This window comes from Meriones unguiculatus, chromosome 10 (assembly GCF_030254825.1).
Source record: "Meriones unguiculatus strain TT.TT164.6M chromosome 10, Bangor_MerUng_6.1, whole genome shotgun sequence".
In the NCBI taxonomy this organism is placed as follows: domain Eukaryota; kingdom Metazoa; phylum Chordata; class Mammalia; order Rodentia; family Muridae; genus Meriones; species Meriones unguiculatus.
Window position 1 is genome coordinate 23,332,388 of NC_083358.1, and position 18,333 is coordinate 23,350,720.

Genomic DNA, 18,333 nt, shown 5'->3' on the forward strand with positions numbered 1-18,333 from the left:
CCACTCCGTCATCTCTCCCGCCCCTATTTTTTAGTTGCCGGCTGTAGCAGCTCCCGTCGCAATGCAATGTAGCATTGCATCGGGGGAGGGACAGCATAGGGAGCAGTTAGAAGATCACCTTGGGTTGGATCTCACTTCTGTGGAGCCGCGGTCACTTGTTTGCTGCCCAGTGTCTGGGGAGTCTCACTGCACTTGGCATCTGTGGCTTCAGATACAGGTCTCCACACTTGCAGAGCAAATGTCCCCAGACACCTTGGTGCCAGTCCTTCATTGATGAAATGCGGCCACTCGTCAAGTGTATGTCCCACATATTGGTGATGGTTGGAGTCCCCTTCCTGCATGATTTTCTCCTATTCTTCATTTGTCATCTCCTGACCTGGTAAATGCTGGGGCATGGAAAGCTGTGTGCATGCACTCGCTTGTGTGTGCCCCACTGCAGCCATGGCAACAGGCAGCAGTAACTGGCTGTCTCATGCTTAGTGAGAATAATACTGTCTATTAGATGACTGGTAGATTTTTTTAAGATCCCCTGCAACCCTTTACATAAGGGCTTGCGCAGCCGTTGTTGGTCATGGCCCCATTAGTTGTTTCACATGGGCATGAGAGTAGTTTCGTTTTCTTTTGTTTCTCTGTGTAGCCCTGGCTTTTGTGGAACTCGCTCTGTAGACCAGGCTGGCCTCGATCTCACAGAGAGGCCTGCCTCTCCTTCCTGAGTGCTGGGATTAAAGGCTTTCACTACCATGCCTGGCAAGAGGAGGTTTTGACATTATCTGTTGATATGTTTGGTTGTCATCTGTAAATAGATGGACACTAGCACCTCCTTCTGGGGCCAGGCCCGGGATGCTGCTGAGTATCATACTGCCATCAGGATGCCTTTGCAACCAAGAATGATCCAGTCTAATTTGTCAGCAGGGTTAAGTTTGGGAAACCTTGTTCTGGAACATAACCCATGCTATATGAAGAATTTGGAAGGTTCCCAGTGACCAAGTGTGTGATTAGAGCAAGGACTATTTATGGGAACTGAAACCAGGAGGCTGAGGCAGGCAGGTTTCTGAGTTGGAGGCCAGCCAGGGCTATATAGTGAGACCCTGTCTTCAAACAAACAAAGACATACCATACTTTAGTGTGCTAAAGACAAGAGCATTTTCTGATATAATTGTGGTATAATTGCCCAAATGAGGAAGCTGACACTGATGGGTTAGTGTTTGTGATTCTGTAGACTTCATTCCTGCTTCCCTGATTGTCTCAAAGCTCCTTCTTAAAAGGAAGTCTTTGACTTGAATGTCGAGTTTAGCATCATGTCTCTTTAATCTCCTTGCTTCTGGAATAGTTTGTCAGCTCTTGTGTTTCATGCCGTTGACATTTGGAAAGATACAGGCCAGTTATTTTGTAGAATGGCCCTCAATTTGGGTTTGTTGACGTTTTCTGCTGTTTGGATTCTGGTCACTTTGTGGTACTGTCAGGAAGACCACAGAAATGATGACACATTCCTTTTAGTGATCCCAGCCTTCTAAAAGTGACGGGTGCCAGGCCTCCCTACTGCCAAGCTGTGCCTTTCTTATGTTCTTAATAATATTTGTTATGGAGGACACTGTTAGACTCTGTAAGTCTTTCTTAAACTTTCATGTGTTTGAATGGCACATAATCATTCTTACTCAAATCACGTATTTTTGTGATGGCTGCCAGAAGGTAATTTTAATCTACCCTTTTTCCCATTCCATGTGAGTTGAATTTTGACCATAAGGAAGAATCCGGAACTTGGATCCACCACACTAGTCTCTCAAATGCTGGGCTTACAGGCATATGCCAGTTCCCTCATATCTTTACTGGTATCTACCTAAACCCATGATCGAGCTTTATTCCTAAACTTAATACTTTGTTTGGTGCTGGGGACCATATCACTGAGCTCAACTCCCAGCCCCCATCATGTTTTTTGAAGTGCAAATTGTCTCAGATTTGGCCAGTGTAAGTCCTCATGTTCTCTTCTTTCTCTGTGCACAGGATGTGCAGGACATTTCGGTTCTCCTACCATAGTCCTCCGACGGTCAAGAAGCTCTGGTTCCTTTAAATACATAAATTAAAAAAAAAAAGATAGTATTTAGAGGTGAAGTTTTGGCTGTGCCCCTCACACTGTGCCTAGCTTTCTCCCTCTCCCTTGTCCTCCCTCCCTTTTTCTCTCCCACTCTCCTCTCTTCCTTCTTTCTGCTTCAGATCAGTTTCACTGAGAAACCTTTGTTCTCTGTGGTAGGAAAGAATATTAAAGATGTCAGTTCCAGTGCTCCCGAGTACTGCAAAGCGTTCATGTGACTGGGTTTGACTTCAGCTCTGCTGGTAATGAGATGTAGGGCAGGTTGCTAGACATCTTTGCCTCATTTTCCTTAGTAATAAGGTAGAACTTAAAAACTGATTGGCCAGCAAGATGGTCTAGTGGGTAAAGACAGTTGCTGTCAATCCTGATCACCTGACTGCTGTGGCTTGTCCACTGACACCCCTACTTCCTATGCTGCTGCTGGCCCCCTCCCCCATAAGTAAGTAAATAAATAAAATGTTTTAGAAAAATTAAAACTACTATAACCCTCACAGGTTCTTGCTGGTCACCAGCTTAGCTGAATAAAACATGAGCTCCAAGTTAGTGAAAGACCCTGTCTGTAGGAAATAAGGCAGCAATCAATAGAGGGCACCTGACGCCCTCCTGGGTTCTGCACATGTATGCATACACACACAAATCATAATCTTGGTAATGTGTCTCAATGGCTGAATGCAAGCCTATCATGTGGGAGGCCCTGGGTTTAGACCCCAATAGTGAAAAAAACAAATAAAAACAAAAGCCCCAAGAACACCAAGAAGCTTCTGTTTGGAAGAGGCAAATGGTTGCACACTCAACTAGGAATTTTATGGTCTATGAATTAGACCATAGTCAAACACAGTTGACTGATCCTGAGTTTTGCAGCACTGATAAAGAGTAAATTCAAGAGGAGAGTGTTTCTGAGTGCTCATTTCAGCACAGTGCACGGCCCCTGCAGAAGCTGGACCTTACTAAGGCTGCAATGTCACCATTTACAAACAGTGCTGAATGGTAGGCAAGGGGTCAAAGTCTCGCATACAGAGGCTCCGTGCTCAGCAGGCTGCTAGCTGGAACCCTTCCTCAGTGGATCAGACAGAGATGCTGGAGCCACAAGGGCAATGGGGGGCGATAGTAAGCTGGGCTCAGCCTCGACATACATGCACCTCTTAGAACAGTTCACCGTTTACCCGAGTCTAGCTTACATGTGACACTGCCTGCTGATTTCTGGTCAGTGAGCAAAGCAATGTCCTGTTTTCACTTGGTTAAGGAGCGTGCCAGAGCTGATGGGGTGACATTGGTTATTTGGGATTACGTAGGAAAGAAAGAGGGGAGGCTTTGCTTTCAGATCCTGTGTGGATGATGGATGCTACCTTCTGAGCTTTTAGCCTCACCCATGAAGCTGGGACCCCAAGAAGGAGGCGGCGTGAAGGACTACCATGTCAACATCTCTGAACATGCTCAGCAGGTCTGGTTTGAAGGCATTTTGCTTTCTGCGTCCTCTGCAAGTGTGTTGTTTTGCTCCACTACTAATCTAGACGGTCTGGAAATGGAGCTTTTGGGCAGAGTGGCATTTGCCATCAAACTCTGTGGGTATTCTCCTGGCAAGAGAGATGCTCACCACCCTGTGGCTCTCTGAAATTGTGTGCAGCTGTGTCGTCCGACCACAGAGGATCTTCCAGGTTTCCTTCCAAAAACAAGAAAGAACATTTAGCATAACACTCTTTGTATTCTCTAAGGAGTTGGATATCCCAAAATAAGCCTGTTGTAACTTGCTGAGACTGATCCCCTGTGGCCAGCCCTATTGACAAGCAGCTCACGGGCTGAATGTGTACGCCAGTGCTTGCTCGTGCTACAAGTATGAATGGCTACATTTAAAAAGTAATGCATTTTTTAAAGCTCCGCTTTTATGGCTCTAGGAGACCAACGCTAAATTTATTTATATAGTGGAACCTGCCTTGAAAAGCCTGTCACAATACTGGTTGAGTTGGCTTTGGAGGCAAGTAATAGCTTCCTAGGTCAGTCACTAGCCGCCTGCATCCTTCTTAATGCGCCTAGGCTGCCCTGAGCCTTTGGCAGCTTCTCTTTTTTGTCCTCATCCCCATCTTAATAATAAGGAACTCATTTGCTTCTTGCTTCTGCCTTTTGGCTCTTTTGCTCTGCTAATTGCTACTGATTAATTGCTTCTCTCTCTCTCTCTCTCTCTCTTTCTGTGTGTGTGTGTGTGTGTTGGGAAGATTAAGGCCTAGGGGACCATCCCAACTCTTTAAAGAGCAGATGCTTGGCCTTTCATATAGTTTACTGGTTTCTTCTCTCTTTTTTTCCCCCCTCTTTTCTTTCTGTTATTGTTTGTTTCTGTTTTGAGATGGGGTTTCAATTGTATCTTAAGGTGGCTTGAAACTCACTATGTAGGCTAGGCTTACCTTGAACTTGAAATTTTTTTTGCCTCAGCCTGCCCAGAGCTGGCAGTTCAGATGAGCACCACATTGGCCAGCATCCTTTCATTTGTTTTTGTTTGTTTGTTTTTTGAGACAGGCTTTCTCTGTGTAGCCTTGGCTATCATGGAACTTGCTCTGCATATCAGGCTGTCCTTGAACTCAGAGATCTTCCTGCTTCTGCTATCCTATTGCTGGGATTAAAGGTGTGTGCCACCATACTAGGCCTCCTTTGCAACTCTGTTTGCTTATGTTTGTTTGTATGTTTATTTTTAGATTTATTTATTTTATGCATGAGTGCTTGATCTGCATGTATGCCTGACTTGCATGCTAGAAAAGAGCATCAGATTCCATTACAGATAGTTGTGAGCCACCATGTGGTTGCCAGGAATTGAACTTGGGACTTCTGGAAGTGCTCTTAACCACTGAGCCATCTCTCCAGCCCCAACCTTTGCAATGCTTAAATCCATAAATTTGGAACTGTTTATTTACCTGGAGAACAATGGAGAACCCAGACTTAACCTGTGGAAATGATGATTGCAGGTTAAATATCTTTCACTTGCTGTAAGCTCCATTGTTTTGGAACCAAAAAATACTCGCTGGCTATGCTTCTGTCTGAGCAGTGGAGAGAATACTGTTACAGATCTGCCTTCCTCAGGAGACAGTCTCCATAAGACAGAACTACACATGGATTTTCTATCTTAGAAAAACAGAGGCTTCTACACAAAGCAGTTGCCAACTCAACAGGATCCTAGCAGGCGAGCCTCTGGGTGTGTTTATGAGGAGGTTCTAGATAGGTTAATTGAGGTGGGCCCCCCTAAATGTGGGTAGCCCCATTCCATGGGCTAGACAGCAGCAGCATCCCTCTCTCTGCTTCCTGACTGGATGCCATGTTACCAGCCATCTCCACTTGATGTACCATGAGCCAAAGCAAAGCCTTGTTTCCTTACCTTGCTTTTGTTAGGTATTTTGTGAGTCATAGCAAAGGTAAAGCTAATGCTGTGAGCTGATGGTGGCCTGTGTTGAGAATACAGGCCGTGTTCACTCTCAAAGAGGCCTTTTCCTGAGAGAGGTGTAATGAAGTACAAGTGGGCAGCCTTCAAACCTGATCCTCCGCCTCCTGGGTGTTGAGATGATGGGTGCATGCCACCTCAACTGGGGACAGTTGAATTTTGAGCATGATAGAATTAACTCCACTTGCTTCTGAAGCCCATGTAGATGCTGCTGCTGCTGGTGCTGGTGGTGTGTGTGTTCACTCATTGCCATCCTGCTGGCTTAGTAGGTTTCTGTGCTTCACTGTAAATTGCGCATGAGCTGACCAGGTTGAGTGCTGACCAGTACATGGTGCTTGTGGTTTTCCTTTATACACCGCTACATAGTTTTAGTAAGCATGCTGAGAGGGGTGGCGGGTGTTCAAGACACACAATCCAAGGATCAGATAGAGGAAAGCAGGCCTGACTGCGCATTTCAGAACTGTGATGATGCTGTGAGCACCCCAAGACCAGGGCTGGATATGGTGGATATGGCCGTGGGCTTAGCCTGAGAAATTCCAGAGCTGTGTGGCCACAGTTTTGGGAGTTTTGGGAGTTCCTTCACAGCTGCAGGGCCTGTGTGGCACTGTGATCACAGCAGCGGTGTCCTGGTATATAAATCAGCTCCCAGCAGGGAGTCATTTTGGCATCTTAGGCTTCTTGTGTAGAGCAGGACTTTAAAAAATGTTGCAAGTACTATAATTTTTGTGGGCTTATATCTCATGTTGTGATTCATCAGATCCTTTGAAAAGCTGACCCAACAGCTTTTCTAAATAGTCTAAATAGGATTTAGACTATTCTTGCAGGTACCTCAGAAGGTGGTAGGGCCAGTGTCTTCCATGGCGGTTTTTGCCATCGGGCTTGAGAGGGAATGGGCCTGGCCTTTTGCTGTTAGCCCACTTGGTCAGCTTGAGGTACATTGGTAGGTGGGAAAGGTATCTGTGTGTCATCAAGCAGGCTCTGGAGAGGATGGACTCTTCTGATAAAGAAATTGAATCAACATAGATACACAGAGCAGCTCTCATTTTCCATTAAAGTTTTTTGTTTCATTTTAAAATATTCATGAATGGTTTCACGGTGAATAAGGATTGGTTCTGAGAGGCCATTAACATTTAACTCATAAGTAAACCAATTTTTAAAAAAGTATTAGGACCAAGAATGGTGTTCATTGGTAGAGTGCTTGCCTAGATTTATCTCCAGTAGTGTGGGTAGCACATGCTGATAATCCCAGCACTCAGGAGGTAGAGGTAGGAGGATTCAGAAATCAAGGCCATCTTTGGCTTTATAGTGAGTTTAAGGCTAGCCTGGACTACATGAGACCCTGTCTTCATGGAAAAAAAAAAAAAGTGTTCATACGTAGAACATCTTTTTTTTTTTTTTTTTAATTAAAAAACACACTGTTTGGAAAATAACAGTCGAAAGCAATAAAAAGTAGGGAAAGGTATCACTTGTCTGCAATTCCAACACTTGAAAAGCCAAGGCTAGAGAATCTCGAATCAGAGGCCAGCCTAAGGTCCAGAGCAAGAGACTGTCTCAAACCAACCGAACAACCCAGCAACGAAAGCAACAGCAATCATTGACCTATCCACAGTCTACCACGTAGTTGGACTGCTTGCTGACCGCACGTCCCGAGCACAGGGTTTATAGGCATGTGCTGCCAGTTCTGTGCAGAATGGGAGGCTGTACCCAGCCCAGCGTGCCGGGCGAGCACTCTATCAGCTGAGCTGCATCTCCAACCCTGCACACTGCCTTTAAAAAATACCCAGTTACTATGGGTTAAACGTTCGTGACCTCTCAGAACAAGTATTTTCTTATTGTAGATCTTCCTTAAGCTTAGGTGCATGCAATCTACCTTTTATGTGTGCGTAGTTCTATGTACTTGTAATCATGTCTCTGACATATGAATATATTGTAAGTGTATAAATGTGAATTCTAAGTGTATATCTTTTCCCACACATTCATACACCACATAAATGTTTAAAATAAAAAAAGAGAAAAGTCTTTGATTCTCTTGTCCCTCAGTCAATCCCACTCCATAAAAGTTTGTTTTTCACTGCTTAACATGTATGTTTCAGTGTATTTAAGAATGCTTGTGAATACAGACACCTTCATACGTGTGAGATTTACTGTCAGTGTAATGTGTTAAATTTTATTTCCTATTGTGTACATGAATGTGTATGATGGTGTATATGAGTGTGGTCACACAAGTACCAGGGGATAGATGTGGTGGTTGGAGGACATCTTTTGGGGGTGAGTTCTCTCCTTCCACCAGGGGGTCGTGGAATCAAATTTGCACGTCAAGTGTTTTTAACCTGCTGAGACATCTCACTGATTTTTTTTTTTTTAATAGGATAGCCCAGGCTGGCTTCCATTTTGTGATCCCCTTCTTCTACCTATTCCTCATATCCTATTGATTCGCCACCAAACTTAGTTTTGTTTGTTTGTAACCTAGGCTGGTCTCAGACTAGCTATGTAACCGAGGATAACCTTGAACTCTTCATCCTCCTGCTTCTGTCTCCTAGATGCTGGGATTACAAACATGCTCCACCTCACTCAGCTTTGTTACTTTCCTAGGTATCCCCTGGATGTCTTTTACCATTAGCACATGTAATCCCACCCACTTCTCTGCCTCAAGTTCCTTACTGCTCTGAGACTTCGCTGTGTGTGTTGAGGAGAGGGAGGGCCCTGTTACAGTGACTGATGGATGGATATATGTAGGAGTCACCAGAACACTGATTTCTTCTGGCTCTTTGTGAGTTGGAGGTAGCCTGTGTACCATCTTACTGAGGAATGTTGGGCTGCTGGTTCAGAATTTGTAGAAACCCCGAGGTGCAGCCTAGCAGGTGGAGGCACAGATTGGCACCCTCTCGCACACACTTGCTCTTTGTGATACTGCTGTAGGACTATGCCCCTCACACCTGGTTTCTACCCGGAAGGAGAGTGGCTGCAGAGCAGGCTTGCAGCTATCTGAACTACGTTTTGGAGTATACCCCCAAGACAAGAGACTCTGTATCTCAGGTTCCAAGCACAGCAAGAGTCTCCTAATGCTTGGGATGGGCAACAGAACATCCCACGCAATTTGATGGCTCCATAGTATTCAGGCTCTATTTGTCCTCCACTGCTCACATGCTTTCTGGTGGGCAAGGAGGATGTATAACCATTTGTGAGAAAGACAGCTAACCCCAAATTCAATACGACCCTCGCTTCCAACTTCCAGTTAGCTATACCCCTTGAATGTCTCTGCTGTTCCCTTATCATTTGCCACAAGGAGCAGAGTTTGGAATGGAAGGAGGTGGCATTCTGAGTGGATTGCAATTAAAATAGCTTGCTTTCATAGGCTTTGCGAAAGCACAGCCATGTGAGTGCATTGCTGGGATCTCTTCCAGGACTTTGCAAGGGGCAGAAGCAAGTGAGGCACTCTGGAGCAGTCCTTCTTCTAGAATAAACCTGCAGCTCCACCATGTGCCGGCACGGAAGAGAGCTGGTTGTCTGGGGGAAGCCCTTAACAGTTACATTCAGAGCCTTCTCACCATTTTAAAAGCATTATTAGAGCTGGCAACATGGCTCTGGGTAAAGATGCTTGCTGCCAACCTAATGACCTGAGTTCAGTCCCCAGGTCTCACATGGTAGGAGAACCAACTCCAACACTTTGTCTTCGTCTGATTTCCATGCATGCTCCCTGGCAAATGCTCACAGATGCGCACGCACACACACACACACACACACACACACACACACACACACACATCACACCACACAAACATGAATGTAATAAAACTTAAAAAAAATTAAAGTATTACTATAACTTGACCAGCTAGGCCTTCTCCTTTTCTCCCTTCCTCTGTTTTGATGTTGACAGTCACAGCTACAGGTAGTAGAGACCTGACAACCTTGTCAACATCAACTTAACCAATCAACTTTGAAAATATCCTGTCACCTGTTAGGTCCTACATAGGAATGGCAGCCAGATCCTCCTGAGGAGCAAAAGCTGTAGCTTTCCTCATTTATATTTCATACCTGTCATAGCTTTTAGATGTGTAAGGTTTTACATCTGCAAGATTGGTGCCACTCCAGCGGCTTAATTCTTTTGTTGCTTTGCTATTGGGGGCCTCCCAGCTCAACTGGCTGCGTCTTTACTTCCTTCTTGTTGGCTAATAGGTGGCTTTACTTCACAGGTAATGATTATATGCCATGTGCTGGAAGACATTTTGACATTTTCTGTGCCTATTCCCATCCTGTCCTCACTCCCAAAAATACACTGCCAATAATGGCAGAATTTTAGAAAACATCTTTTTTTTTTTTTTTTTCTGAGACAAGGTTTCTTTGTGTAGCCTTGGCTGTCCTGGAACTCACTCTGTACATCAGGCTGGCCTTGAACTCACAAAGGTCCTCCTGCCTCTGCCTCCCTGAGTGCTGAGATTAAAGGCATGTGCTACCACCATCTGGCTTAAAAAAAAATCATCTAAAAAGCTTTTCATTAGGGATAGTTTAAGTTATGCTAGGTATAGAGTCTTTGCATGCAAATACTGTTTAATCATTAAAAATATGTTTCTCTTTATTTAGAAATACCTGTGGATACTATTAAGAAAGAGTAGGCTAAAAAAAAAGTAACATTTATAATACGTGTGCTCTGTGTATGTATTTTAACATTAAAAAAATTATGTTTTGAGTTGGAGGGGATGTCTCAGTGGTTAAGAGCATTGGCTGCTCTCTCAGAAGATGCAGGTTCAATTCCCAGCACCCACTTGGTAGCTCACAATTGTCTGTAACTCCAGTTCCAGGGGATCTGATACTTGCTTTTGGCCTTCACAGGCACCAGGCACACATGTAGTATGCAGAGATACATGCAGGCAAAAATACCCATGTGCATAAAAAAGATAAAAGTTTAATTATAAGTCAAATGTTTTTGTGTATACCCGCATGAGCTTATGTGTAGCACCTATGGGTAGGAGCCCTCAGAAACCAGGCAGTGTCGGATCCCCTGAAGCTGGAGTCATAGGCAGTTGTGAGCCACCTGATGTGAGTGTTAGGAACCGAACAGACCCTGGGTCATATACAAGAACAGTAACCACTCTCAACTGTTGAGCTACCTCGCCAGTCTCTATAACATGCTTTTATTCCCTTATTCTTATGGATTATTATTGCTCCTAGAAACTACTTTGTGTGATTTCTTTTGTATTTGGAACACACTGATGTGTATATAGCAGTCAGCTTTCACTTTGAACAGGAGGAATTGATAGGAGGATGTAGAGGAAGGAAGGAAGAACTGCAGAGACCAGGCTATGAATGCTGGCCCTGCCTCCTCCCTGTTTACCTCATGAGACTTGTTTTCTCATCTGTAATATCGGCTAATGCCTATGTTGAACGTGTTGTGTTAATGGAAACCAATGAAAATGCCCATATAGTTCTTGATTCTTGTTAACTTGTTAGTAGCAGGTACTGCTTGCTAATATTATGAATGTCAGTGTATTATTTCTGGATAACTAATTACTCCCCAAGCCTTGTGGCCTGAGACAATGGTCCTTTGTTTTCTCCCAGCTTCTTCTTGAGAAGGAATTCTAGAGTGGAGTGGGTTAGCTGAGGCTCCTGTCTGTGCTCCTAGACAAGGTGTTGGCTTCCAGGGTGGCTTTTCACCTGGCTATCAGCAGAAAGCTTTAGGTTTTAGCTCTTTCTGTAGCTATGACCTACTGCAGCTCATTGTCCCCAGAGGGAGTAACCCCAGAGTGAGAAAGGATAAGGCAGCCTCTACAGTGACTTTTTTGATATGAAAATCAAATAACTGTGAAATCAGGTAACAGCTCAGCCCTCTGTTTAGTGCCATAGGCACAAGAATATCGGAGATATGGATAATTGGAGGTTAGATCCCACGCTCCTGTTGGCCTCTGGCAACCTGAGATCAAAGTATAGATTGCCTGGTTCTTTCTGCCATAGCTGTGTGTGAGTGCCCAGGCCTAGCCCTAGGCCTTCCTTTTTTTTTTTTTTTTTTTTACTGTACCCACCCACGATGCTAGCCTGCACCCCAGCTTTTCTTCCAGCCTAATGTCATTTCAGCCTTATGTCCCAAGTGAAAGTCATGACTCTCCCCGTCCATTTCTACCAATGTCATTCTTCCAGCCACTCAGGCAAAAAATCAAGAATTATGTTGGTCTTGTTTCTTTTCACATCTCCTCACCAAATCCCATGGGCTTTTCCCTGAACGTATGTCCAGAATTCACCCCTGCTCACCCTCTGGGCTGTCACCTCCTTGGTCCGTGCTACTCACCCCTTCATGATATCGCAGAGGCTCTCCTCCTGTTCTCGAGCCTCTGCAGCGCTCCTCTTTGTGCTGTCTTCTCCCTACAGGAGCCTTAAATCATATTGTGCCTAAGTAGTATTTTGCTGGTACTGAAAGAAAGAGCCACAGGACTACTGCATTCCCAAATCTTGGCTCTGTGCACGTGGCCTTCCTTCCTGGGCATCTCTCTGATGCTCACCATACTTGAGCCCCGAAGGATTTGTTCCAGACAGCTTCCCCTTTTGGGCCTCCTTTTGCTTCCCCCAGCCCTTTGCAGCCAAACCTCCCACGGCCACACAAGCCTGCAGCTTCTACAAGCTACCCGCTGCTATCTTTAATCACCTCCCGTGCTTTACTCTTTCTCCTTTCTTATCACCAAATTAGCTTCCCTTTCTAACTTCTGAACATTTATTAGGCTACAAGCAGGGGATTCTTGTCTGTTGTATTCATTACTGCAGTGAATGGCCTTTGTATACCCTTGAATCATTTTTATTTTAAGAATGTGGGAGTTATCTTTCTACACAAATGTGGCCCAAGTTAGGGAACCAGAAACATTTTGAAACTCATCAGTATGCTGTGTTATTTCTTGTCCAAGATTATTTAGGTTTGATCACAGGGGCGAAAAAAGAAAAACATCATTTTTGAGTTTCCCTTATGTGAGTGAACTGAGTTGATGGAAGTTAGATATGCAGTTCAGAAGGAAAATTAAGGTCAGTGCTGTGGAGAGTTAGAAGTATGTGCTTAGATGTCCATCTTAATTTATTTTGTTTCATTTCTATTGGACTAAGAAAACTTGTATCAATCCTGTAAAATGCTGGGGTTCTGAAAGGTGTGATTGTGGAAGGGCTCAAGTTTTTAATTTATTTTATTTTTTATTTTTTTTCTTTTCTACCTAAGAGAAAAGCCCCTTTCTCTTAGCCATTTTTAAAATATAATACATTTTTATAGTCACTGTAGCCATCCTGCTACACAATAGATCTCTTGGGTGAATTTTGTATCCCTTAACTAACAAGTCTGTATCATGTGTTGTTGCCTTGAAATAGCAAAGCAAGCTGACCATGCATGTTAGGAAAAGGTGGCTTTGGCAATGGGAGAGACAGGGCCAACCTTCTTATTACGGTGGCTGGGGCAAGGGGCTGTCTGACAAATTCAGAAAGGGTAGCTGCGGCTCACCAAACCCCCTGTTGGCTCTGTGCACATTACCGTGCTTAGTGCCATAGGAGGTGGCCTGACGCTGCTGTCAAACACCTAGACAATGTAAGAACAGAGTAGCATAGGTCTGGCAGGGAAAACCACAGGGAGGGCTTGGGGAAGAAGAATTGTCAGGAAGGTTGGAAAAGGTGTGAATGAGACTTGAGGAGAGAAGGGTAAGCGCTGAGCTTCCCATTTTGAACCATCCCAAGGGAATGCAGCACTGCTGGCTCTGGAGGACCTTGGAACAGCTTGCCTCTGCTTCCTTGACCAGTGTCTCAGTGTGGGGCTGGATCTGGTAGAGGATTGACATGGGCACCTATGTGAATAGAGGCTTGGAGCCCAAGGCTCATCAGTCATTCGGCATCCTTGCTTGAAGGGCCATTAACACAGCCTGGGACCCCCTTCTCCTGGACTCTAGATGTCCATATGGTCATGTCCACTGATATCTCTTTAGTTTTATGATCTCTGAACTGTTGGATACAATGCTAGAATGTTACTTTAGCTTTTCAGAAGAAGTTGATTTTATTGAAAGATACAAAATATTTTTAAAGTAAACTGCCAGCCCACCTATTGATGAAATTCAGCGACCCACATTCCAAAAGCATACAAGCTAATGAAGATGGACTTTTTGTCTTTAGCATGTGATAGCCAGCTTATCTTTAGGGACATTAAAAGGGTAGCTAACACGTTGCAGAGATAATTCCTTTCTTCCTTCTTCCTGGGGGCCTATGGCTCCCAAGAGAGGCCATACCATGCCTGGCTGGTTTCATGATAGCAGTGGAGGGGCACTTCACTGTTTTCTTTAGGAACTAAGCCTTCCATTCCGATTCCTCTACCTGTTTCTGCCTGAGTTGAAGCAGGTCATGTTTCTGTCCATCACACTGAGGAGAACCCTCCTGCTGTTCATACCTGACACAGCAGGTATGCCTGGCCCTAGATGTGTACTAAGTGTCTACATGCATGTATTTCTAACTTTCTTCTAGATTCTGGCCCTGATTGCATTTATCTGCATCGAGACCATCATGGAGTGCTCCCCATGCGAAGGCCTCTACTTTTTTGAGTTTGTAAGCTGCAGTGCATTTGTGGTGACTGGGGTCTTGCTGATTCTCTTCAGCCTCAACCTTCATATGAGGATCCCCCAGATCAACTGGAACCTGACGGTGAGTATACGCTGCCTGTCTACGTGCGAGAGGATTGGCTGCTGCTGGACTCTCATGGAAAATTGGAGTCTCTCGTGTCATGTTTAGTTCTAGTTCGTTTTGGTGCTTAAATATCCCCTCATAACTCAGCTGTGACAACTTTAGTTTCCTTATACAAGTAAAGTAAATCCTAACTCAATTATAAAACATAATAGAATTGAGTTGGTCCTTTCAAGGATGTCATTTGTATTTACACTCATCTGGAGGATTGGTTATGTTGCTATTTGCAGAATATGGGAAAGAAAACAGAATTAATACATTTGCATATTGTTCAGACTAGACCTAAGAACTGTTTATAAAAATATTGACTCTTTCGGTTTACAGTCACATCTGTGAGCCTAGCACTTTGGAGACAGCATTACCACTATCTCCAAGGCTTTCCAGAAGGAATTCTAGACTTACCAGGGTAACATAATAAGACCTTATCTTAAAAAACAAAACAACCAAAATATTGATTCTGAAAGAATTAACAATATGAGTGAAAATGCCAGTAACTTGTAAACCTCAAGGGGACCATCAGGTGCAGAGCCACTGAGCGCTGCAGGCTTGACCAGAGGGTCCGCAGTGGGAATGCCACTGTTTTCGGTTCTTAGCCCTGTTTAGACCCTCTTATCAATTAGCCTGAGATGCTCAGAAATGGTCAGTACCGGTGACATAGAAGCTTGAAAGTCTGATAAGAAAATGTGTTTTCATGTTTTAGGATGCCACACAAGAGAGAGAATAATGGGAGGTTGTCCCAGTTTCAGTACCTTTGGGTTTTTGGGAAGTTTGACCTAACCCAAATGATATGAGAACTTTTTTTTTTTTTTAAGTGATACTGAGCCAGGGATGCTGGTGCACATCTTTAATCCCAGTACTTGGGAGGAAGAGGTAGGCAGATCTCTGAGTCAAGGCCAGCCTGTTCTACATAGCAAGCTCCAGGCCAGCTAAGGATCTGTATCGAGACCTTGTCTCAAAAAGTAGAATAAAGTAAAAAGATGATGCTAGAAAGCTGTGGGTAGCTCAGTGGTGGCTTGTGTACATAAAGGACGTGGTTTAATGCCCAGCACTGCAAACAAATAAATTAACCCAAACTCTGGATGGTACGCAGGGTTGCCAGTTTTGGGTACTCTTTAAGTCAAGACTTGGCAATGCCACAGGTAACAGAGTGTTGTGAACCATCACTGCTCAATTCCTGTGACACTGGGACTGATGTCTGGAGGTCCCAGAAATGGCTTCATGGGCCTAGTTGGAAAGTTCTTTGATTGCTTTGCAAATGACTCTACTTTTCCACTTTTCTTTAGGATTTGGTCAACACTGGACTCAGCACTTTCTTTTTCTTTATTGCCTCAATTGTATTGGCTGCTTTAAACCACAAAACCGGAGCGGAAATTGCTGCTGTGGTAAGCAGACTGGATTGGCTCAAAACAGGCTGAGTTTTCACCTTCTGAGACTTGCCCTCCTCTGTTCCCTGGCCTGTGGCCTATTTATTTACCCTCCTTTAGTGTGTCCTATCCTGGCCTTGGGGTTCCAAGAGATGAGGGGTGGAGGTCAGATACTAGAAAGGGCTCACTCTCCATGCTCTGTTTCCGCCTTGCTGTTGACTTATAAAGAACATGTGCCACTTTTGTGGGGGGTGAGGGAGGATAAGAGGCTTTAAGAACTACCGAAATGGAGGTTCAGCAGATAAAAGGTACTTGCTGCCAAGCCTGATGACCTCAGTCCCATCCCCAGGTCTCACACGGGAGGAAAGAACTGACTCCTACAAATAGCCCTGTTAGATCCACCTATGTGTCATGGCACACACCCCCCCAACACACAAAATAGGAAATGCAATAAGCATTTTTTTTTAAAACTACAAACCTGCTCTTCCAACACAGTCAGGGTTGCGTCAAGCTTGACTGAATAATTAAACCTCGCCTCACGTCCTGGACCGCCCCGGTGAGAGGCAGGAGGAGGGTGCAGTGCTGCAGACCACGGGCTCTGTGGCTTGACGTAGGGTTTGTGTGAAACTACCCTTTCTATGTCATATTTTGTCTATATTATATTTTTGCTAGTGGGACCAGTGACTTTGAATTGCATGTAATAAAAGAAATACTTTTGCGATTTAAAAATAAAAACAGAAGGCCAGGCATGGTGGTATATGCCTGTAATCTCAACAACAGTCAGTTGAGATTTGAGCCAACAGTTAAATTTGACATTATGGTTTACATAGAGAGTTCGAAATCAGCCAGGCCTACATAGTGAGACCCTCAAAATAATATATAACGATAATATTAATAAAAATTAAAAAAATAATGGGCTGGAGGGCTGGCTTAGTGGGTAAAGTGCTTGCCATGTAGGCTGAGACTCTGAGTTTAGATCACCAGAACCCACGTAAAGCTGGACATGGTAACAAGTATATCCATAATCCCAGTGGGCCTAAAGCAAGATGAGGAGAAGGAAATTCCTAGAAGCCCATGGGGTCAGCTATGTGTCATAATACAAGAGGTCAGGGCTGGAAGAGCTAGGGGGTTCTTGGACAGTCCCCTAGTAGGTATTGAATCCAGCTGGTTAGATCCACTCTCCTTTTTTTTTTTTTTTCTATTCCTAGGTAGGCAGCTAGCACACTGAAGGCAAGAAACCTTGTCTTACACAAGAAAAGGACTGACACCCAAGGTTGTTCTTTTCCTCTACATGACACCCACTGCTCCCACAGAGAGGAGAGGGGGAAGAGAGGGAGGGAGGGGATGAAAGGAGAGAGAGAGAGAATCTTAGGAAAGAAAGAAAGAAAGAAAGAAAGAAAGAAAGAAAGAAAGAAAGAAAGAAAGAAAGAAAAAAGAAAGGAAAGAAATAGATTTAAAAGATTTCAAAAAGCCTCTACAGTTGTCTTCACGCCAGGCTGGGTTTTCTTCGGTCACGTGGCTGGAGCTTCAGCCAGATAACAGCCCCACATTGAACAGAGCTGGGGATCTGATATTGCTGGAAGGGTCTGCGCACAGCTTGGGTCCCTACGACAACACTCAGCTTCAGGGCACATGCTCAAAGGTAAACTGTGGCTATGTATTTTAGATATTTGGCTTCTTGGCGACAGCAGCCTATGCAGTGAGCACGTTCCTGGCTGTACAGAAATGGAGAGTCAGCCTCCGCCAGCAGAGTGCTAATGACTACATCCGAGCTCGAACTGAATCTAGAGATGTGGACAGCCGCCCTGAGATCCAGCGCCTGGACACATGAAAACTTTCTGGAGTCCTCCCAACTGCCCTGATGCCCATTCTTCTAATCAAGTTTCTTTTCCTCTCAGCACGTCAGATTTTTGTGTGATCCAGTTGAATTTTGTCCTGTTTGGTAAAAATTCACTTTGGGAAAGGTTGCCTAGAGTGGCCCAGTGACTGATCTGTGGTGGGCTGAAGAGGCCCAGGTCCTCCGGCATTGGATGCCTGTGGGAGTAGCCAACTTCATTGACTGCTCCAGGTTTTAACTGTCTGTCTCAGAACACACGGTCTCTTCCTGACTCTGAGCCATCCTGTCATGTGTATTTGTGATGATTCAAAACCTGATTAAATAGCATTGAGAAGAAAACTATGTCACAAGACAGAGGTGCAGGGATGGAGCAGCCAGTGAGGTGCTTGGACAGCCTCCTAGCGGGCTGGGGGTGGGTCTGTTCGATCCATCCTCCTTGTCTTCCGTTCCCAGGGCGTCTAGGCAGCCAGCATGGCCTGGGTGGGACTCTGAGGGGCAGGGGCTTGGCAGATGGATGTGCTTCTGTAACTTCCTTGTCAGGCTTGCATGTTACAAGGACAGGAAAAGCTAGTGTCCTATGGGACAGCTCCATGGACCACTGACTCAAAGAACAGTGACCGTTTGTCTCCTACCCTGCTGAGAAATCACTTGATTCTTTGTCAAATAAATCACCTTCCTGTGGTCCATATTCACTTTCTGGGGTAGGGGACCACCGTGTTTGCCAGTGTCCTGCCTACTTTGCATACCTTGAGGCTGAGTTGCAGTCTCAGCACTTTTACCTTCTTGGGTGAAAGCTGCAGAAGAAACAGTCCTTCCAGAAGCCCAGGCACTTGCCCACTTGCCGGCCTCATGGATCACAAGATCACATGTGTATGTGTGTGTAATGGCACACTCAAATTCACACTGCTATTGTATGGACACATCTGATTTTCTGAGT

The 18,333-nt window shown here is 44.7% G+C and overlaps 1 protein-coding gene across 1 annotated transcript in view; it reads left to right on the top strand.

Moving 5' to 3' along the window:
• Cmtm4 (CKLF like MARVEL transmembrane domain containing 4) overlaps positions 1–18,084 on the top strand; it is a 38,262-nt gene extending 20,178 nt beyond the window's left edge. The window contains exons 2-4 of the mRNA XM_021655339.2: positions 13,980–14,156; positions 15,479–15,577; positions 17,226–18,084. Coding sequence (XP_021511014.1) covers positions 13,980–14,156; positions 15,479–15,577; positions 17,226–17,390 — 441 coding nt within the window. The 3' untranslated portion in view covers positions 17,391–18,084. The remainder of the gene's footprint in view (positions 1–13,979; positions 14,157–15,478; positions 15,578–17,225) is intronic.
• Positions 18,085–18,333: the final 249 nt, after the last annotated feature.